General features: G+C 40.4%; 1 protein-coding gene across 2 annotated transcripts in view; it reads right to left on the reverse strand.

Moving 5' to 3' along the window:
- The window catches only part of Enpp1 (ectonucleotide pyrophosphatase/phosphodiesterase 1), a 64,931-nt gene that overhangs the window by 21,288 nt on the left and 20,248 nt on the right, over positions 1-23,395 (reverse strand). For both annotated transcript variants that reach the window (XM_052751192.1, XM_052751191.1), the window contains exons 2-11: positions 14,120-14,192; positions 12,682-12,798; positions 11,405-11,530; positions 9,746-9,806; positions 7,503-7,600; positions 5,343-5,422; positions 5,080-5,199; positions 4,365-4,474; positions 3,261-3,326; positions 2,903-2,975 (exon numbers count right to left, since the gene is read on the reverse strand). In XM_052751192.1, the coding sequence (XP_052607152.1) occupies positions 2,903-2,975; positions 3,261-3,326; positions 4,365-4,474; positions 5,080-5,199; positions 5,343-5,422; positions 7,503-7,600; positions 9,746-9,806; positions 11,405-11,530; positions 12,682-12,798; positions 14,120-14,192 (924 nt within the window). The remainder of the gene's footprint in view (positions 1-2,902; positions 2,976-3,260; positions 3,327-4,364; positions 4,475-5,079; positions 5,200-5,342; positions 5,423-7,502; positions 7,601-9,745; positions 9,807-11,404; positions 11,531-12,681; positions 12,799-14,119; positions 14,193-23,395) is intronic.

Raw genomic sequence — 23,395 nt, forward strand, 5'->3', positions numbered from 1 at the left:
GCAGCCTTGTGTGATACACTCCACACGAATGCTATTTCTACATATTCAGAGTCTACTCAAAGGAAAGACAGAGGGAAGGAGGGAGAGAGGGAGGGAGGGAAGGACTACTGAGGCAATGATAAACTATGATAAATGCACATTAGACCAATACTGGTCAAGATCATAAAAATCTGCCAATCATTAAGAATAGCACGGTCCAGATTTTATATTTACACAACAATATTATCTGGGGCTCCTTCATTAGCTGGTTCCTCCCTGAGATCCAAGTATCAAACTCAGACTAGACTCAGTTAAACCAGAATAATACTCCCTCAAGTCTGTAGTGTCTGGGTGGAAATCAATGCAGTCTTAGTTAGCATTTCACTTTTCACTATCAATTTCTTCTTGAACTTTTTAATCATTTAAATGGTCACTGTATGAACACAATGTTTCCAGATTTTTCAAAGGGGTTAAAGTTAATCCGTAAATGTTTCATCTAGTGCTATGTACTTTTAAAAGAGAGAATTAGACTCTCAGGAACGGAACTCTTTATTTCTTTTGTACATTGGTATTCCAAGGCTATGGAAGCACTAGTAGTTTGGTTAGGCTGCTTTCTGGCATTTTCTTTTTCTCTCACCTTATAAAGGAAGTCTTGCCTGTATTTTATGTACTATATCTTCACTTACAGCTTGTACATCTCAGTTTAATATGAGACAAGCTCCCTTAACATGGTCCTCCACTCACAGGAAGACAGCCAAACAACATGGATTTTAAATTTTAAATATTAAGGTGATTTTGAGGTGCCACTAATACAAAGAGAGTTGAATCAAGTTTACAAGTTGATGAATATGATTTGAAAAGTAGGGGGCTCCATCCTGAACAAGAACATATCAGAAAAACAGGAAAAATGAGCAAATCAGAAAGGTTTGCACTGATCTTAATCATATGACATAATAAACACTTTTTTAAAAGCCAAAGTGACCTTGTCATGGGCCGTAGGTATCAGTGAAATAATAAAAATTAATAATCAAAATAATAAAAAAATCACTGTATGGTCTGTATTGGACTGCCTGGTCAATTGTCCAAACCATGACAACAACTATGAGAAGAAACTATGAGTTTCTCTAGACCTGCTATGATATGGCCAAGTTCTGGTCACGTTTCTTCACAATCCTGCCTCTAGCAAGGAGCATGTATGCTTTACTGATGATAGAGTCAAAGTGAGGCTGCCCACTGCCATAGAGCTGCAGGACACATGTTTTGGTAGAAAGACTACAAAGGACAGAAACAGACTTGGCTGAGGACCAGTTTCCCTCTCCTTTGCCTGATATGAAAGCAACACAAAATAGTATCTGCTATTTCAAAGGATTCAACTCCATGCCAGACACAGGGCCAGAAACACACAAAAAGATGGTCTTATTCATCAGTTGAAATTCAAGTGGGGGAAAAAAAGCCGCACTGCCTATCCTTAGTATTACATTCAGCAATATTACATCAAGGAACACAGACAGGACTACCCAAAACAGAGCTCACAATGGACATGCCAGACCACTGAGAAGGATCCTGGAGACTCACAAACTATCCAGCCTAGGTCACGTGAGCAGGGAACTAGCATGAACTTGGGGGTACAGGCTTATCTGCTAAGAAGAGTGTGGGCTTGTAGTCTGTCTTCCAGACTCATTAAGAGGCAACAGATGATTAGACAACACCCCCCTCTTATTGTGCCCAACAGAATTCCCAAGTCCTGAGTTTCTATTTCTATTCACGTCTTAGGCTATAGATAAGAATTCATGTATCAGAAGGAAACAGAACGTGGAAGCACAGAGGGAGAAGCTCAGGTCACCTTGGGTGCTAATACCTCCTGTACTCCATGATGTCAAATGGCATGGCGATGCGAACTCTGAAAACAGTTACGTGCTGTTTTAAACCACGGTGAATGTGGCCAGGAACTGGCTAAGTTCCTAAACTCTGGCTGGTCAAACAAGACACATTATGGCCTTTACTTCCTAAGCTACTGGTTCCCATCTCTAGAGTCACAGTAACTGACATAAATAATGATTGTTTGCCTGGTTCTGTACTTTTGATGGTGTCTTCCATCCTTTCAAGTGCCGACTCTGTTAGAAGCATGGCTCCAGGCAGGAGAGTATCTCCGAAGAATGATGAGAAGCTGTTTCTGCTATGACACTCACTACCTGATATTTCCATAGAAATTTGGAGTCTTGGATACTTAAAGACTTCTCCTAAAGCACTTAAGTTTGAGGGCAAATAGAGAGGATACAGAGTAGATAAAAGATTCTGAATTGAAAAGACAGGTGCTGGTGGTGGTGGTGCACGGCTTTGATCCCAGCACTCGGGATGCAGAGGCAGGCAGATCTCTGAGTTCAAAGCCAGCCTGGTCTACAGAGAAAGTTCCAGTATAGTCAAAGCTACACAGAGAAACCCTGTCTTGAAAAAAAATTTCAGAATTGAAAATACACAACTTAGGGCTGGGGAGATGGCTCAGAGGTTAAGAGCACTGACTGCTCTTCCAGAGGTCCTGAGTTCAATTCCCAGCAACCATATGGTGGCTCACACCACCTAATGAGATCTGTTGCCCTCTTCTGGCGTGCAGACATACATGCAGATAGAATACTGTATATATAATAAATAAATCTTTAAAAAAAAAAAAAGAAAATACACAACTTAGTTCAACAGTTCAATTTAGCACTGTAAAAATGTAAGCATTACCAGTTCTCTCTGCTCTCATTTTAGTTAAATTGTTCTCTTTGGTTGGTTAAGTAGACATTTGTGTAATATTCCTCTTTCCATAAACCATAGCATTTTACTTTCCAGAAATCATAGTACCTTACAGAATGTTCTAGAAGCCCACTCCAAGGACACTAAGCTCAATGAATCTTTCATATACAGATAAGAATGAACTTACCTCACTGCTGACAGGTCCATGTGAATGCCCTGAGGAATCTGGTTCTTCTAAATACAGAGTGTAAAAGTGTGGTCTAAATCAAACAGTATCAAAATGTAATATTTTACGAACACATTGAAAAACAGAATGGAAATAATAATTCAACAGTTGATCCTGATTAAAAATCCTACAGCACTGGGTTAACATTACTAAAATTCTGAGGAGTTATTTACAGGCTTGTGATTCTTCAAAATGAAGCTGTAATTGTTCAGTTTCTTTGGATATAAGACATCACAGCAAACAGCAGTTTTGTCTGTTTGTTAGAAGCACATGATGTCTATAAAACAAAGGAGGCTTTGTACCAGAAATGTCAACATACCTTTCAGAGCTAGGAAGCTGTAGCCAGCGAAGAACAGCTAAAATTCTATCTTCAAATGGTACTGACCTAATAAAATTAAAGACGAGCAAATTAAAACAAGTCTGCAACCACTGTATGTCAAATGTCAATACTTTCCTCATTGGAAATAATATTAAATGTAGCCAAAACAAGCTGAGACATCTATTGCATTTGAAATTATTTGAGGTTTATTTGCCATTCTATAATTCCAGCGCTCAGGAAAATAATGCAGAAATACTGTGGTTTGAGGTCAGGCTGGAGTATAGAAAGATCCTGCCCCACAGACCCTGCCCCACAAAAGGTACTTTTGATGGTGTCTTCCATTCTTTCAAGTCCCAACTCTGTTAGAAGCATGGCTCCAGGCAGGAGAGTATCTCCGAAGAGTGAAGAGAGGCTGTTTCTGCTATGACACTCACTACCTGATATTTCCATAGAAATTTGGAAATACAAAGATGCAACAATCTTCTCTTAAACAGTGTTCCAGATCTCACCATGCAGTAGCTCCTACCTATGTCATCTTTAATGCATCCATCCTTTCCTTCTCTTATTCTTTTTCTTCCTAGAGTTAAAATATGTAGTTCCTCTATGCTCAGAACTGTTTCCCCTGTGATCTCTCTCTCTCTCTTTCTTTCTCTCTCTCTCTCTCCTTCCTTCCTTCTATGCTTTTTTAAATTTGTTTGGTTTAAAACAGAAGCTGATTATGAAACTCAGGATGACCTTGAATTCACATAGGGTGGCCTTGATCCCACTCTGTAACCTAGGCTGTCCCAAAACTCACAACCACCCTGCCTCAGTTGCTAGCTACTTGAATTAGAGTCTTGTACCAACATGCCCAGTATTGACTCATTCTTTTAATCACTGCCCAAGGATCTGAACTTATTTTGTCAGCATTTCTACAAAATGTTGGTCTGATTTTACTTTTATTTATCATCCACCTAAAACTCTGTAAAAAAAAGTTCTGATCTTAAAGATCTTTACTTCACAGTGTCATTCAAATGTTGGAACTCAGGACTCAAGAAAAAGAGTACAAGAGAATTATAAATTGTTTTACATTACAAAACCTAGGAAAAGTTCATCTACACCTACCCATTATACACTTTGTAGATATCTGGTAGAACTCCATCAATTTTCACATCTGATCCTGGCCAGAAGTATGTGCCAGACTTGACCCGCTGATGATTAGCTGTGACCCAAATCTGGGGAAGAGAATGGAAGAAAGTTCAGAGATAATGAAAACATTAACCTCTGGAGAGACAGGAAGCAATACCAATGCATTCTTCTCTGATGATGCAATGTTTTCAAGGTCAATAAGTTCCCAACAATTATCATGTACATGAAGTATACTATCAAACCATGGTATTTAACATTTCTATCCCCTTAGCATTCCTTCATATTATTTAAAAAGTTAGATATTTGAGAAGCTGAAAATATGAATTACACTGGTTTGATCATTATACAGTGTGTACACACATCAAATTATCACAGTATGCACCATAAGCATATAAAGGTAAATAATAATTAATAAAAATTATCATGCCAAACAACTACAAGAGAGAAGACTCAAACCAGAAAAAAAAAGAAGATAGTATAACCCAAATCTATTTCTAAAGTAAACTTCTCTTAAAGTATGCAATCATACATACACATGAGTGTCTACATTCGCCTGCCCTACAGAAGGGATGGCCAGAGGCACGAGGAGATCAAATAGGTTGCTAAAATTCCTAGGGAATCAGTTTATTTTTTTCTGATTAAAATAAGTAAGAATAATAAACTATTTTAGTGGCCACAACAACCAGCTTACCGGCTGGCCTTTGTACCACAAAGGGTTGAATTTCTCTTTACTTTTAAGTGAGAAAGAAGCATTCATTTTGGGATCATACATCTTGTTGTCGATTATGCCGTGGGATTCTGGATAAAGTCCCTAAGGAAAAGAGCGATTGCAGATTAGAGCTCACATTGCAAAACAAATGATTTCATCCTAATCTAAGATTTAATTATTCTCTTGAACAATGCTTCAATTACATCCTCCTGATATGAACACAAAAAGGTGAAATGCCCACTCACTGTGACGATGCTATAATGATTGGGAAACGTTTTTGTAGGGTATACAGGCCTCATGTTTTTCGTGTATGTTCCACAGTTTTCTAGATAAAAAAAAAAAAAAAAAAAAAGACATTGCTATTAGGCATACCATACAAAGTAATTATTCCAGAATGCAGAGCAAGCAGCCAGATCAAAAGTAACACAATTGCTACAATGAAAAATAGGTATTATTTATCTATCTCTACTTCACTCCTTTCCATGTACCCAGAATGGCATCAAGCTTGGTGTATAGTAAAGAACTTGAACTTCTTCCGGTCTTCCTGCCCCCTCCTCCTCAGTGCTAAGATTACACTTGTCCAACATCATGCCTGGTTTATGTAGCCCTGAGGATTGAACCCAGGGCTTCATGTGTGCTGGCCAAGAAGGCCCCTCCTACATCTCCAGACCTAATTGGGTTTTTTTGGGGTTTTTTTTTGGGGGGGGGGTGTTGTTGTTGTTGTTGTTGTTGTTGTTTTTTGGTCACAAAACCAGTAAAGTGATTAAGCCAAATAGGCAGTTAGCCTACATTTATCAATGGCATTAAGACGGACAGTTTGTAATAGCATGATGCTTGTAAGATCTTGATACTTAATGATCAAATACCTAAATTAGAGTAAGTGTAAAGAAAAGAGGCTACATCCTCAGCTAAATCTGCAAATGAAGACTAAGAAGAGGCAGCAGTTGAGGTGACGTCATCCCAGAAGATAAAGCATGAACCAGCCATCAAAGAATGAGCGTATTAGCTACTTTAAAAACAAGAGGAAGTCAAGGAGAGCTGAAAAGGTGGGCATTGCTGATGGATGCCCTCCTGGGTTAGCCCTGTGTCTCACTCTCCTGCACTGTCTACTCTTGGGGGAGGTACATACAATTGATGATTCCAGTATATCAAATGCATTACCTGAAAACGTTCCCCAGACTGGTGTGTGCCTGCATATGGATGACCTTCTGAAGGGCTCGGAGTCACCAGCCTCAGCTCTCCCACCCCACATACTCCCAGTTACCCAGTGCTGCAGTTTAAGCTAACTAAGCCTTGATTTGGTTTAAATGTCACACATAGATGCTGACAGCTCCTTAACTTTGCATTCAGGAGCCATGTCAGGTACCACGGAGACAAGTCTCCTTAGGGAGGGACAAAGGGCCTGATTTACGTCAAGTATCTATCTGAAAAGATTATCTTCCAGGTAGACATTAAAAACTTAAAATTTTAAATTAACAAAGAATAATGATATGCATGTGCATTTACTGAGAGTAATTTTAATGTTAAAACAATGTAATTTATTTGTCTAGGAGATATTTTAGAATTCTAGGAGAACACGACAAATAACTGCCCATTTCCACTTATATTTCAGGCCTGTAGAACACTACAACTGTTAAGCACTGACAACTAACAAAGTCTAACTGTTGTTGAATCCATACATGCTCTTCCCTCTTTCAAAAATGATGTTATAAGTGACTAATAATCAGATGTAAAGCTTCAGTTTCAACATTAAGAAAATACTATCCTGTTTCATCAGTAATTTGGAGAATAGTTTTTCAATAAAAGCTTTAATTAAGGTAAAGAAATTGAAGGTGGGCATGGCTGTGCATGCCTTTAACCTTGGGAATTGGGAGGTGAAGGCAGGAAGATCAGGAACTCAAGGCTATCATTAGCTACACAGCAAGTCTAAGGCTAGCCTAGGATACACAGAACCTTGTCCCAAAAAGAGAAAAGATGAAATTGAACAGATATTCAATTTGACCCAAATGATAGCAGAGGCTAGCTGATCTCTTTAGTAGTCGACAGGAGGACTGTATCAGTTTTCAATTTTTTTCAGCTTTTGAAATTCTATTTTAACAGGAATATTCAGGAAGTAAATAAATATTTTTTCCCAAAGAACCCAAAATTCTCAAAAAAGAATAAATATGAGTAGCCATGGTCAAGGGCTAAGACACTAGGAAAACTGCTAAGTTGGAAGTGTTTTCAGGGCAATTTCCAAGGATCTACAGTACCAGGACTAGAGTTCTCACAAGTTTACTACTCTACAATGGAGACGTTTGGTCCAAGAGTGAGAGCCTTGCACAGTACTTTTCCGAACAAATCCCACCTCCCTCCTCCATCTCCAGAGTCGTGACCCTCCAGCGCTCAGGTCTGGAGTTACTCACTCAGCTTGCTAATAACAGGAAGGAGTCCACCCCAGGTGTGCAAATACTCAGCTCTGAATCCATCCAAAGAAAACAAGAGAGTAGGAGGTGAGTCAAACCTGGTAATGAGAAACAGAAAACTGTGTAAAGAGGCAAAACAGAGATGCATCCAAGAAAGAGTGCCCTCTCCCTGGCGCCACCATAGGGAAGGCTTCTCACGGAGGTCAGTGTGCAACTGAAGCAGGCCAAAAAGTCAGCAAGAAGACTCATGATTTACATGCGTTTATATCTGTATCCCTATTTTATCAAGGAGTAGTTCGCATGCATGTGTCATCAACAACACTTACAAAGGATCCACACCATTCTGCGCTACCACACAAAATCTTCAATCATGCTTCCTGCCATTCTGAAAGTTCGGTCAAATGCTACGATCACATTATAGGATTTTCATACGTCCTAAGAATATAAATTCGACAAATAGCCTTGCCTAAACTACATTTTTCCCACTAATTCTTTTTCTGAATAAACCTCTGTCTCCTCTTCTGTCGATGGTGCTTCATCAGTCGTAAAATATATGCTATAGGTAGACTTAGGTTGCTTTCTTTTTATATGCTGAGGAGCAAACCCAAGGTCCTCCTTAATGCTAGGCAAGTGCTCTCCCACTGGCCTTATTTAATTTTTAAGTTCAACATAATTCAAAGAGATAAGTATGTGATGCAGAAGCTTGAGAGACATCGCCTTCGTATATTGAAACAATGAAATCATTTAAAGCTAGGGATGTTCAAACATGAGTTCACAGAGAGACACAGAAGGTGTGTGACATAGAAAGCCAAAGAGAAAGTAAAACACTCCATACATCAGGTGTACTAGGCGAAAGAGAACAGCTATGAATTCCAAAAAAGCCAAGGCTCCGAAATCGTGTTGCCTCAGGTTCGCTTGCAGAGGGGAGGAAAGCTGCGTCACCAGATAACTGCGAACACACTTCCCACAGATAGTTTCTCAGTACTTTAAAATCTGAAGGCAAATGTTTTCTTTCTTTTATCTTCTCAACCTTCCCCTTTTAACCTCACACCCAGACCTAAAAGGAACCCCATCGAAGGAAGAGCTTTGTTCTACAACGTCCAGTAACTGCTCTTGATAACATAGCTCTCCTGGGAGATCATAGTTAACGGTGTATAGTCTCAGTCAATGCTCACAATTATGCCAATCAACAAGAAACATAAAAGCGAGTTAGTGGACCACCAGGTAAATGCACTGACATAAAATTACCCAGAATAGTATGCTCTAAATTATGGCAGGTGTTGTATTTTTCCCTATTACGTTTTCAAACAATGATCAAGGTTTAGAAAGAAAAATTCAGCCAACTCTAAATGTTTAGTACATCTCAGCATTTAAAAAAACAAAAACAGCCGGGCGGTGGTGGCGCACGCCTTTAATCCCAGCACTCGGGAGGCAGAGCCAGGCGGATCTCTGTGAGTTCGAGGCCAGCCTGGGCTACCAAGTGAGTTCCAGGAAAAGGCGCAAAGCTACACAGAGAAACCCTCTCTCGAAAAACCAAAAAAAAAAAAAAAAAAACCAAAAAAAAAAAAAAACAAAAAAACAAAACAAGAAACAGCTTAGACAGGAGTTCCCCTTTTCAAAAAAAAGTGTGATGAGAAATTATATAGGTTAGATTCGGTTTTTGTTGTCATTACTACTGTCTCAAACCAGAAAGTTGTATGACAAAATCAATTACATACATGAACAAAATAAGCAAAAATACAGGTTTAAAGTGTTTTAAAGTTTGGAAAATATTATTTCATACCGGTAAAAAAATGCATGTCTTAACATAAATAGTTCAAGAGAGAACACAGATGAACTACAAAACTCACGTAAACTTCCTCTCATAGATGTGTTATTTATCCTAAAAAAATGTATGCGATTTCAAAAAAAAAAAATTAAAAGAACTGTAACTGGCTACAAGTTCAACACGAAAACCCCCAAAAGAGAGTCAAGATGTTTGCTTCCAAAGGTTCCAAACACCACACCACCAGCAGTCCTGGGTAACAAATGCTATTATTTATGGTATGACTCTTTCCACTAGCTTCCAGAGCCAGGGTCACACCACAGTCCTCTGCAGAACCAGCAGCGAACACAAGGCCTGGTGAAAGCTACTGTTTCATCAGTCAATGATTTATTACTATTTTTAATCTTAATTTAGAAAGAAAAAAAAACAGTCCTTCTAAAAAAGGGAAAAATATGTATGTCTCAGAACATGATCTTACTCTTCTGGACACTGTGGCGTATCGATGTTTTCACATGCTTCTTCTACCCAACTTGTCTTATCTGAAATATTTTCAAAAAAAAAAAATAAAATAAAGTAAGCACACTTGGTAATGGCAGGAACGCAATGTTTATCAGACACAGCAACATAGATCCCCCGAAGCAAAACAAACAGACATCATGAGACATTGACAGAAGAGAAATATCATGAGTACAGAGAGTTGTTCTGTTCCAAAAATAACAGTTCACACCAGCGAGAAACCAAAATACATAACTGCAAGATTAAAATATACTACGCATCCCTCTGTCTCTGAATATTCTGCACCCACGGATTCAACCAGCTACAGATTGAAAACATTTTTTTTTTAAATTGTGTCTGTATTGAACATTACAGTTTATTTCCTAAACAATGTCATAGATACGATGTTTTCATAGCAGTTGCATTTTATAGGTAATGTATGTAATTGAAGAGCACTTTAAGGTATGTGTGAAGATATGCACAGGCTCTGAGCAAATGCTATGTCATTTAGTATAAGGGACATTCTGTCAGTGGACTGGAGCCTCTCCACGGGTTCTTCAACTTGTCTCCATTAAATACAGGGACAACTAAGCCATCTTTGTGAGGACAGAGATATCCTTTTCCTTTTCTAAGTCTTAATGTTTTTCAGGCAGGATTTATAACCTGTCCCAGCCACTCTACAAAATTGGGACTTTGTGTCTTAGTTCCCTCACATGGAGAGTAAGATTCTGTTATGAGATTTCAAGAAACCTTGTAATGCTTGAACAAAACACTGTTGTGGGATATTTGAACACTGTGTGAAAATGGATTGCTGTGATTGGTGTAATAAAAAGCCAAATGGCCAATAGCTAGGCAGGACTTCCGGAGACAGAGAGGCCTCTGGGAAGAAGAAAGGCACAGTCGCCAGCAAGATGCCAAGGAAACATCATGAGAAGTACTGAGAGATGAGGTAATGAGTCACACAACAGAACGTAGATTGAAATAAATGGGTTAGTTTAAGTTATAAAAGCTAGTGGGTCAAGCCTTTGTTAAGGATGAACTTTCATAATTAATAGTAAGTCTCCGTATCATTATTTGGGAGCTGGGGGTACAAGGAAAGACTTATTATGAGACATGATAGTGCTGTCAGCATCCTTCACAGTAATTTTCTGTCCACAGCCGTTCCACCCTGAATGCACGTGATCTCATCAAATCAATTTTGCACCAGCCCTAGCTCTGCATGGCAGACTCTGTTCCTTTGTTACAAGGAAGAAGGGACATAAAAGCCGGCCAGATCTGGAAGAGGATCTTTACACAAGGACAGCATTAAGTATGAAGGTTCTGTATAAGGCACGGAGAGGGTGTCAGGAATCGAGAATAGAATGGCTGCAGATAAAATCAGTTCAACCATGTACAGACAATAACTGTCATTAAGCTGGATGACCAATTACACATTCTTAATTCATGTATACATTTGAACCATTCTGTAATAAAAGTCTTTTACAAGTCTTTTTCGGCAAATATAACTGGCCCATCAAGACAACTGATAACTGTAATGAGAAGAAACAGAGCAGCTAGTATAAAATACAATGCCTATGCAAAAGCTCCTTAAGACCCTGGAAGAGGCCAGGCTCCTGGAGAGCCTGGCCTAGGGAAGTCTGACCTTCACACACAAAGCTGTAGTTGATGCAGCAGTCATTGTGAGCCTTGCAGTCGTCTGAGCAAGAGCACAGAAATCTGGACAGCCTCTTCTCACCACACCTGAATTTGTTGCAAGTCCATGTGTGTGCTAGAAACCAACATTAAAAAAAAAGACACTTACAGTTCAAATTCAACACATCCATAGAATAATCACCATCTCGGACAGGAGGCTGAAGGTCAACGATGCATTTCGTAACTGAGTCCTGAGATTCTACCTCCAGGAAGCCACTCTGAACTAACAACTGGCAAACACGGAGGCACTCACCACTTATTATTTCGCGAGAAACCTGGGGTTTCATTGTTTTTAAATGGGGACTGCATCATCATTATTATACAGACATAAGAAAACCTTGGCTGGCCCCAGTAGCGACTGTCAGGGTTCTCAAAGTTTCATCTAAAACTATGCATGGCAATAAACAACTGTAATCTTCCCAGTGCTCCCCGCAGAAGCATAGGCAGGAGAATGCCAAGTGGGAGGCCAGCCAGGGCTATAGAACAAGACCCTGGTGTCAATATATATAAAGTTGATCCCTTCCTTATCTCAATTTTTCCTATTGCAATGGTTTTATTTTAAAATGTTCAATGAATAGTCGAGAATTCTTTCTTTAATAGGTCCCTAATGAAAGTATTCACATATTTTTAAGTATCCTTTCAGGTCTTAGTTTAAATGTAAATTAAGCCACAAAGGATTTTTTTAGCATCCATGAAAAACAGACACAATTTTGTTATCCATAAAACGTTTAGCAAAGAGAGATTAAGTGAAGATTTTCCCCTAAGTGTTGAAATGGAAAGGCTACAGTAGAAGACATGGAGATTCTAAATTAGAAAATGGGGAAAAAATGATGTCGGGCATGGTAGATCCAGCCTGGTTTACATAACAAGTTCCAGGCCAGCCAGGACTATATAGTGAGACCTTGTCTCAAAAAATAGATGATACACGAGATAGCTAGATAGATAGATGGTTGATAGGTAGATAGATAGATAGATAGATAGATAGATAGATAGATAGATAGATAGATAATAGATAGATAGATAAGATATAGATAGATGGATGGATGGATGGATGGATGGATGGATGGACGGATGGATGAATAGATAGACAGACAGACAATAAAATAAATTTATGTCTAGAAAAAGAAAAACATTGAGTGAGTCAAATCACAGACTTGGAAGACACATAGCTTCCCTGAGATCTTTTCCTGATGCCTGTGACCCTCCTCCTTTCCCTGCCACACTTACTTGGAGCCACACAGGTCTCGTGGTAATCCAGACAGCAGTTCCCAAGGCCAGTACAGGCAGCATCACAGCGACAGTTGCTGAACGTCCTCTCAAAGCAGCGGCCTTTGCAACTTTTTACTGAAAATTATGAATATGTTAGATGCTGCCAATCACAAAATTCCAAAGCATGCACTAGCTAAGGTACCCTGACCCAAGACACCACTGTGGAAAGTAACTCACTTCTGCTGCTTAGAAACCAAGCAATTTTGCAAAGAGAAACAATGATTTCTAAAGTAAGGAAAACTAACTTTCCTAGCATGGTCTGAGGAAAGGGAGAGGCCATCACAGGGACAGCTGTTACTTTGTATGCGTCTGGCAATTATTAAAACAGTACACACTACCTTGAGCTCACATTAAAATTGTCGTGTTTTTTTGATTTCTTTGATGTGAGGTGAAATTACTTCATTTCATGCATAGGTTGCATAGGTGAACACAAAAGCCCAAGTTTTCACTTACATTAAGCTTGAGCATATTTGCTCTAAGGTATCCTAACTACACCAGTAAAACTGGCATATTTCAAACAATCATCAAACATTTTCGAAGAGTAATATTATAACAACGGGGTAGTTGAACAGGACACAAATGTATTCAATTTTGAAAACTGAATCACCGAAGAAACCATCTGGGTTATAGGAGGAGACACTACAGAATCAGAAGAATGACCACTGAAATGGCCTGTGGTTCACCTTCTTATTTGTACGTTGATTTTTCGGTGCTGCACAGATCCCACTCTTGATACCACAAAAACACAAGTAGGAGTGTGATGATTTCATTTCTACGTTGAAACTAGCAATGGCAGAAAAATCTAAAGCCCTCGGAGATTCTGGCCACCTAGGGATGCTAACTGGTCTCCTAGTAATCTCCAGAGTTGCTTTAGCAACCAACTCCTTAGGGCTTGGGGCACAGCATCTCAGTCATTCCTTGGGGAGCTAGAGACGAGGACCGCAGGCACCATACAGGAGCCTCTGGTCATGTCTTCATGGTTTTGTTTTGTTGTTGTTGTTGTTGTTTGTGGGGGGAGTTGGTTGTTTTGGTCACAGACCTTATTCCACAATTTAATATAAAATTTTGTAACCAAAAAACTTTTTATGACTAAAATAAGACTTCAGGAAAAAATGCTTAAACCAGCATCAAATTTATCAAATTCACAATATCTGTGGAGTATACACAGGACTTGGAGATTACAGTTGTCTCAGTCACACTGTAATGCAGAATACACACACACACACACACAGATTTAAGTGTACATACATGCACACACAGAGACACACACAGATGCACACACACACAGATGCACACATACACACACACACACACACACACACACACACACACACACACACACAAACACAAAAGCACACAGGCACAGAGACACACCGCACCCCACAGTATTAATTACCTTCTTTAGAACAGCTTGGTTTCAACCCAAATATACAACCAAGAATCGTTGTTAGCACACATACTGATAGAACCTGTCAGGAGAGAAAAAGATGATTAGATTCTTCTCAAATCCTTCCAGTTCCCCATAACTTCATTGTTTTTAGTGATTCTGACTTTAGTAGTGCAGGTGTTTCCAGATGTGGCAGCTGGTCATAGGGACGAACGAGTTCACTTTTTGAACCATTTCAAAATATACACTTGTGGTTTTTATGCACTGTTCTGAGCGTGTGACAAATGTCGATAGACTTACTTAAATGTCAGCAAATTTCTAGATCATACAAAGTTAACATAATGAGGAAAACACTTGGCTAATGTGAAGGAATTAGCCAGAAATACTGTAATCCTTAAAAGAGGAAAATCTATTAAGAGACTCAATTTCCTACTAAAGTCTAGGAACATTCTAGGCCTCTTTTAGCTGTTAATGCACCAACCTAAACCTAACCCCGCACCTTCAGATGCTCTATGCAAGTCATGGGGATGACCGCAGAAGGCAAGGGAACCGTATTCTGGACCCGAGCATTGCCGTGAGCTGAGCTGTATGAGCTGGGATGATGCTTGAGAGTTCCAAGCACCTGTTTACTCTTCTATTAAACTTAAGAGTTGGACTACACCCATCTCTCAGAATCCTTCAGTATTAATACTTTCTGCCTCCTCATGACTCTTGCCTTTAACATTTAAAAGTAGACCGAGTTTGCAACCTCTGAGGCCAGTGAAAACTTTTGAGAGTCAGAAGACAAAGGAGGAAGATAACCCACAAAACAATCCTTTTTTTTTCCATTTCCTTCAAAGCACCCTGGAATGTCAGCTTCCAGGGCATTTTAGTAAAACATTCGCTGAGAAAGGATGTGTGCAAACGTGCTATGTACCATAGGGAAGAATAAGAGCTACCCCTGGGAGCTTGGGAGTGTGGGACAGAAGAAAGAGAAAGGGTGTGTTGATTAGAATGAGAGGGGTCATAAGGAGGTTCATGGGGGAAAGTCTTTGGTTAGGCTGTGAATGGAAGAAATGACATGATACTGCTACACAACGTTGAAGGAAAGAAAGACTTCGAGCAGGGAAATGTCCAGAAAGACCAGCATGAGGCAAGACTCTAAGGGAGGAAGGCACATGAAAGGTGCCAGATGAAGAACTAGCAGCATATTTGAACTAGAACAAAATCTACCACAACAAATACAAAGGGCTACAGGTGCTGGATGGAGGTACACAAAGAGGTGTAATATTGTTGGAAGCCAGGACAGAAGTGGGAACAAAGAATGAGGCAGGATAGTGGGTGTAAGGTCTCCATCAACTCATGGCTTCGAGCACACTAAGTAATGCCATGAGCCGGTCTCTACACAAAATGCTGAACATTCACACACAACTTGTGCTTCTGACGTGCCTATCAAGTGACTACAAAAACTGAAGAGGAAGTATACAGGGACTGAAGGGAAACAGCAGGTCTATCTCACTGCAAAGGAAAGGGCAAAGGTGTGGCCTGAAACACAGCAAGACTGAACTCAGGGCTTCTAAAGACATAAATATGCCCAAGTATACACACAGTAGTCTCCCTTTCTCTGTGCCTTCGTTTTCCAATGTGAGTTATTGGCTGTAGAGTCAATCATCATCAGAAAATATTAAAGGGAAAATTGCAGAAATAATGATTCATAATTCTTAAATTGGACACTGTTCTGAGTAGTTCAAGAATGTGTCAGTGTCCTCTCTCATTCTGGACATACATCTTCTTGGCATGTGTCTATGTGGTATATGCTACCTGTCAGCTGTTAGAGCAGCCATGGGCTTTCAGACTCCCTAACACAGTACAGTAGCACTGACATTCAAGGAATTCTTGACAGCAGCCTACTAACACCATGTCCCAACGCCTCTGCTGTTCACCTCACTGCATCTCCTCACAAGAAAGAGGAGTGTAGTTCAATTAGGTACTTTGAGAAAGACCACATAACTTTATGACATTATATTGTTATGATTGTTTTACTGTATTATTGTTTTGATGTTATTTTATCAGTTTTGATGTAAATATGTGTCTACTTTTTAAATTAGACTTTAATAGGTGGATAGATTAAAATATATATACATATATGAGAGAGAGAAAGAGAGAGAGAGAGAGAGAAAGAGAGAGAGAGAGAGAGAGAGACCGAGACCAGGACTACCCTCAGTTTCAGATAGCCACTAAGCGTCCTGTATATATTTTGTACTAAAGGGAACTATTAGCATGTCCATAAATATGGGGAATTATCAGATGAAGATATGAATGGTAAGTAAATAAGGACAAATGGGCAGGACAGGGTATCAGAAATGGGAACTAATAGAATTCTCTGGGCCCCCAACAAGTAATATAAACATGGGATTCTACAGTAAGGTAATTAGCAAAATTTCTTTAACTGTGAATTATCCATATAAATAGAGGAGAAGCTAATATAACTCATCTACATTTCATACACTGTAATTTCTAACATTAAAACAATCGAGATTTAAAGTCTGTTTTGTAGGTTCTGTCTAGAATAGTTTAAACAGTACTTATGTACTTACTCCCTCTCATCTATCACACAACTTACAAAGTAAAGATCTTATCTGTGCTATGAAGAGTCATTTTGCCTTCAAAGTTCAGGCTGCTATCCTATCGTACCCTTTGCACTTCACGAGTTTAGTCACTTCCCCTAGGGGCTCCCTGTGGTGGTATTGTGTTCCCCAAAATATTGTGTACCCTAATAAACTTATCTGGGGTCAGAGAACAGAAAAGCCACTAGATACTTAGGATAGTCAGTGGTAGCACACACCTTTAATCCTAGCATTCCAGAGGCAGAAATCCATCTGCTCAAGGATACAGCCAAGCATGATGACTTACGTCTTTAATCCCAGAAAGTGAGCCTTTAATCCCAAGGAATGATGGTAGAAAGCAGAAAGGTACATAAGGCGTGAGGACCAGAAACTAGCAGCATTTTGGCTGGTTAAGCTTTTAGGTTTTGAGCAGCACAGTTCATCTGAGAGTCATTCGGATATGAGGACACAGAGGCTTCCAGTCTGAGGAAACAGGATCAGCTGAGAAGTTGGCCAGGTGAGATTAGCTGTGGCTTGTTCTGTCTCTCTGATCATCCAGCATTCACCCCAATACTTGGCTCTGGGTTTGATTTTATTAATAAGACTTTCTAAGATTCCTGCTACAACTCCCCATTCACAACCACCCTCCTCACACATGTCCACAAAGCAGCCTTCAGTCCATTCCTCTGGCTTCCTGTCTTCACCCACCAAACTGTGCTAATGTCAATATTCCCACAGTGAGCCACATCCTCCAAAACTCCATTTACAATTTGTTTGAATTTCTTTTTTTTTTTTCTTTCCGGAGCTAAGGATCGAACCCAGGGCCTTGCGCTTGCTAGGTAAGGGCTCTACCACTGAGCTAAATCCCCAACAATTTGTTTGAATTTCAATTCCAGCATTATCACTTTTCTCTTCATTTCTGCACGTCACTCTTATCCCTCAACTGCCTCAATTACCCACTGTTATAAAATGTCATGTAGGCATGAGACTGGTCGGCAGGGTAGCAGTACAAATATCTATTTGTACATGTTGCTGTCTGTGCATGAACTGACTGAGAGACGCCTGTCCAGCAGTCACTGACAGACTCTGAAATTCCTGATAGGACTGGCCTACCGCTGATATGCACCTGTTATTTACACAGTAATCTACGCACTGCTGAGCTAGCAACAAAGTTTATATCTCATGTAATTACTCATGGTTAATAACCTAAAATTCAAACCAGGTTGTTGAGAAGCCAGAGTTATTTAAGTCAACAGTGGCAAGTGACGTATCAGAGGCCAGGAAAAGCAGCACCGCGTATATACAGTGACATGCCAGCAACAACTATCTAAGCGCAGTTCCTTCAAAACTGGTCGAACTCAACAAACAAAATGCAGAAACCGGTTTAAAAAAACTCGTGTCCTTTTTCCTCTGTGACGGAAGCATCTTGGGGAGTTTGCCGCAGATACAGACAGGGCAGAAGACTGAGTAAAACAGACAAAGGCAAAACACCCACACATGCACAAGAGCCTGGGCGATAGGAAGGTGGATGCAGCTCAATTCTTGGTCAAGCAAGGAGCATCCCCGGGAGTGAGGAAGTCACAGCAGGGGCTCTGAGGTCACGGGAGGGATGCAGACCACACCATGGGAAAGGGTGGCATTAATGCAGGGATGATGACGACGACGAAGTCATCGGGGACAGAAAGAGAGAGACCCTCAGGCTCTGGTAGCCCAACCTGACCTATGTAGACTACAAGGGACCCGGATGGCATGCAAGTCTATGAAGACTTGGCACAGCCTGGGAATGAGAAAGGGAGGGTCAACAGAGCAGAGAAGCAGACTTGGGAGTCACAGTGTGGGTGGAATAGCTAAACAGGGTCAAGTAGACATGGGTATGTGTGTGGGAGACATGGAAGGAGAAGAACAGGATGGAAAGAGCTGATAGTAAGCAAGCATTTAAACTGTGCCCTGTAACCACTCAAGGAGTGACCGTGGTACAGGCAGCTCCCCGCCCTCTTGTTAATTAGCAGAAGGCACATGCTTCCGGTTTTTATAATCACTTCTTCACTGCCCAAAAAATAAGTTCCTTGTATTTATATTTTATAACATAATGCGTAGCACAGAATTACAGCACAAATGTAACAACAAAATTAACATTTTTCATGTATCCTTATAGACACACACACACACACACACACACACACACACACACACACACACACAAATTGCAGTATCTGTTACTCTATAACATACCCAGTAAAGATCATTTTAGTGGGAAATGTCCCTGGGACATTTTCAGAACTGTGAATTCTGACTCAGTTTGGTTTTTCTTCTCAAAGCAGTTTCACCTGATGCCCAAGTCCAGCAGGCATTTATTTCGATGTTTTTATTATGTGTATGAAGTGTACCGCCTGCATGTACGCATGTGCACCACAGAGGCCAGAAGAGAACACAATGAACTGGGTTTCCCGATGGTTCTGAGGCATCATGTGGGTGCTGAGAACTGAACCCAGGTCCTCTCTGCAAAAACAACACGAACTCATAACAACTCAGCCTTCTCTCCAGCCCCTCACCAAGCTTTATTTACCTCTTAGACAATTCAGGCATTTCTAGAGTTGAATATTTTCTTGAAATTTATTTAAAAAAATCATATTATCCTGGAAAGCTGAGACACATGAAGCAAAAGCAAAGTTGTTGAAATGGTTTGCCTCTATGTCGAGAATATTTATTTTTTAGTTCCCTGCTTGTTTAGTCAGGGTCCTCAACTAAATCATTAGGTTTTTCCTTGACATTAAAGAGACGAAAGACATGGACATTTCACAAACCTCATTTTCCCCACAGATTCCTCCAAACACACTATCATTAATTTTATACTACATTTATCTATTATTTAGTGGTGTGTGTGCATGGGTGCAGGCATGTGTGCACAAGTCAGAACTTATGGGGATCAGTTCTCAACTTCCACATTTGGGTCCTGAGGACCAACCTCAGGTCTTTAAGCTAGACACCAAGTGCCTATATCCACTGAGCCATCTTGCCAGCTCCACGTTAGTATTATTTTAATTTGCATTCCTCTTGTTTTTATCAAGTATTCACCGAAATGTGAATGCCCACTTGTATGGATTCCCTGAACTGATGGCCAGGGAGGCCATGAAAGCAACTCTGAGCCTATGAAGAAATAAAATGTGGGGAAAAGGACATTAACATAAACTCATGCAACAGAATTTGATAAGAGCTACAGTAGAAAAATGCAGAAGATGCTGACCTGCTGGTAGAACTGTGGAGAATCAGAAAGGAGAGATAACAAAAGGCCACACAAAGATATTTGGAGGAAAGAAGTCACTTCCTTCTCTGTCAATAAACAAACATTTAACTGTCTGCAATGTGTGATGAAATTAGGTTCATACAGAAGACATTGTACTGAAATACCTAATCTTGGAGCATATCGGTCTAGCAAGAACATCTCTGGAATGAAATCTTACATTAATGAGAAAGACGTGAATCAGCAAGAAGCAACCTGCCAGCTAACCAATAAAATCCCAATACATGGTACAGTGCTCCTACAGCCCAGTGCAGGTATAGAAGGGAACGTGGAATCTGAGAAAATAACCACAATAATAGCTGTCACTTCTACAGCACGTCCCACATTCTTCTAGAGTTTTATATTAAGTCACTTAATACTCACAAAAACATTCTTAAAGCAATTACAATGATTAAACCAGTTTAAGGAAACGGAACCATGGGGAGATGAATAATTTGCTAAAGATCATGGAGTTAATTGCTAAAAAGTAGCAAGCCGAAACTCAACAAGGAGTGGGGGGCACAGAGGTTATGGAAGAGACATGGAAGGTGGAGAGATCTTGAAGCCTTTAACTGTAGAAGTAACATGGATGGATTGTTCTAGAAACTTATAGAAAAAAAAAACTTTTGGCAGCATCCTGGATGGCTGTGGTATGAGTCCACATGGTAAACTAGGTCTTGGCTTGGCTGCTTCTTTTTGGAAGCGAGCTGCTCTTTGCTCCTTTGGACCAGAGTCTCCTCTCTTAGGTTACAGCAGTCCAGACCACAGACATGAGTTAGTTTATTTGCCTGTCTCTGACGGACTGTGAGCTCCAGGCGGCTATAGACGTATTTATTTACTTCTGTCCTTTCCACATCTAACAAGGCGCCCTGCACATATTAGTCCTTCAACAAATAAACCTTGCCGAAAACTGGCAAGCAGTGATTGAATTGAAACATAATTTTGGGAAAGAAGCAGAAATCCCCCACTTTTGCCTCTTCTGACGTGACCCGGTTGGTCCATTTGTTAAGTGTCTTTATGCCTGATTCACATAAAGGATACCAACAATAAATACATACAAAACCATCAGGAAACAGTCGACTGTTGTATTTAGAATTCCAATGTGAGAGGTGAGGAAAAATGCTGATATTTTATGGAGATGAATTAAGGGACTGCAATAGCAATCTGACCTCTAACCTTTGGCCAAGCTGAATGCTTTCTGGAGAAAAAAAAAAAAAAAACGAAACAAAACAAACCCCAACTCTGTGAGAACTCAGACCTCAGCAGCAAGTTAGTTTTCTGGGGACTTCCTCCAGTGTACACGGCAACCAGCCTGAAGCAAATCCAACTTCTAGGGGACACACAAAGGCAGACTCTAAGTTAACATCTTATTGAAGAGCTTCTAAGTATTGTGAAGTCCAAAGCACATATTATAATCTCCTTCTGAAGTCCCCAAGTCTACCCAGGCAAGTACTGATGGGCATCTCTCTTCAGTTGTATTTGACCTATCTGTAGATCCTCCTCACCCCCAACTACAGTGGAATTGTATGTAAAGGTACTCATGTTACTGGAAATGGGGAAAAGAGGCTGCAAGCCTGAACAGGCACATCCCACAGGTACACCTCACACTCGGTAGGTATCCCCATCAAACACTAACACTGAAAAGCGCACACCTGCCTGGCAAAATGATCCACAGCTTCAGACAAGATGGGTCAAAGCCAATTTGCTTAATCAGCATTTCCGAAGCATTTCCTGAGCAATATGGTGCTAGAAACAGACCACAGCAAAATCATTTCATCGCCCTCCTGTGACTTACATTGTGGTGACTTCTAGGAAACCACCAGCCATGAGGCTTGAGAAGACTTCGTAGTCTCACTAGGGTTTCCAGCTTTGGTTTGATTTCATTTTTCTATCTATGAACGGACCAAGCCCCAAACATAATGCACAAGAACTTCCCAGGCAGATCCCTGGGACTAGAGGTAAGTCAGAGATTCCACTGGGAACATCCAAGTTGCTGAGAGAGCCAGGCCACCCAGAGATTCTTCCAAGAGAACAATCTACCATACTGTCATGAACATTTTAACGAAGCGGAGTTAGTTGACAACCTTTCTAGCTTCCTATTTAAATAGATAGATAGACAGACAGACAGACAGATAGATAGCCATACACATCTTTTCAAAAGAATAAAAGAGATGAGAAAGGAGATGGAAACTTTTTGTGACTAAGGCACACACACACAAAAAAAAAATTATTAAGCAGAAGCAGTTTAAATTATTCTTCTGTGTCACTACTGACTGAGTCTTGGATCTTTTCCTAAGGAGAAAGAAAGATAATGATATCTTTACCTTTCCCAAGACGACACTTCACAGATTAAGACAGTGGAGGCAAAGCCCTCAAGCTAATGGGAATCTGACAACAGGAAATCCAGTGCACAGTGCTTACTGACTAAACACAGCAGAGTCGGCTGGACTAGTCTCAAAGACAGACGATTCTATCCGATTCTTCCATAAACTAAAATGAATAATCCAAAGAGGTCTTTGGCACCTTGGATACTTAAGCCAATACCTACTTCATTATGCCTCTGCTTTTTGATGAACTACCCTTGACGCAAGGACTCAAAGCCCTCCTCTCAGAAACCAGAGGAGTTGTAAATTAGAATTTTAAAAGGGTTTGAGAAGGATGGGTTAAAATGAAATATCAAATTTAGAAGCTGGCCTTAAAAAATACAAATTAAATTATAAGGAAATTCTTCAAATTACAGCAGTCCTCAGTTAACACAGCTCAGAACCGTGAGCAGTCACATTCCACTACAAACTTCAAACCTCTGACCTGAATTCAGACATGAACTGCGTTTAGGGCATGATGATCCTGAGCAAGGCGCATCCTCTGCCATCCCTCCCCTGGGAGAATACAGGCCTATCTGTCAATCTACTTCTCCCTGACAACTTAATCTCTTACATCTTGTAAGGGAGAGGGCTCTTTGAACACGGGCCACTGGAATAAACTATGAGGCCTCGAGCACCAGCCCCGGCGTGGAAGAGAAATGTCAGGAGCTCACCTTTGCCATGTCCTTCAAATGAGAGATCTATCAGGGCAATCTGCAGAGAAGCGATTTATCGAGGGTAGCACTCTCTACCTGTGCTCACTCATTTGTGTTTAATTGGTACCAAGCATCCTCAAAGAAAAGAATAAATGGTATCTACAGCATTCTGCCTCAGTGAGCAAAGGACTCCTCCAGTATCTCACCATGTGCCCCCAAAGACCATTTCTCTCTGAAGTTCAAGGCCAAAGAAGAAAATGTCCATCTGATAGCATCTGCTCAGCTTTGATGTCAACTCCCCACCATGACTGGTACGCCTTCAGCGGCAGCTTGAGACACAAGCATCACAGCCCTGTGCCTGTGCCACGAAATCCCACAAAGGCAAAGTAGGACCAATTTTC

Source organism: Peromyscus californicus, unplaced genomic scaffold (assembly GCF_007827085.1).
Source record: "Peromyscus californicus insignis strain IS unplaced genomic scaffold, ASM782708v3 Scaffold_22__1_contigs__length_63687245, whole genome shotgun sequence".
NCBI classification, from domain to species: domain Eukaryota; kingdom Metazoa; phylum Chordata; class Mammalia; order Rodentia; family Cricetidae; genus Peromyscus; species Peromyscus californicus.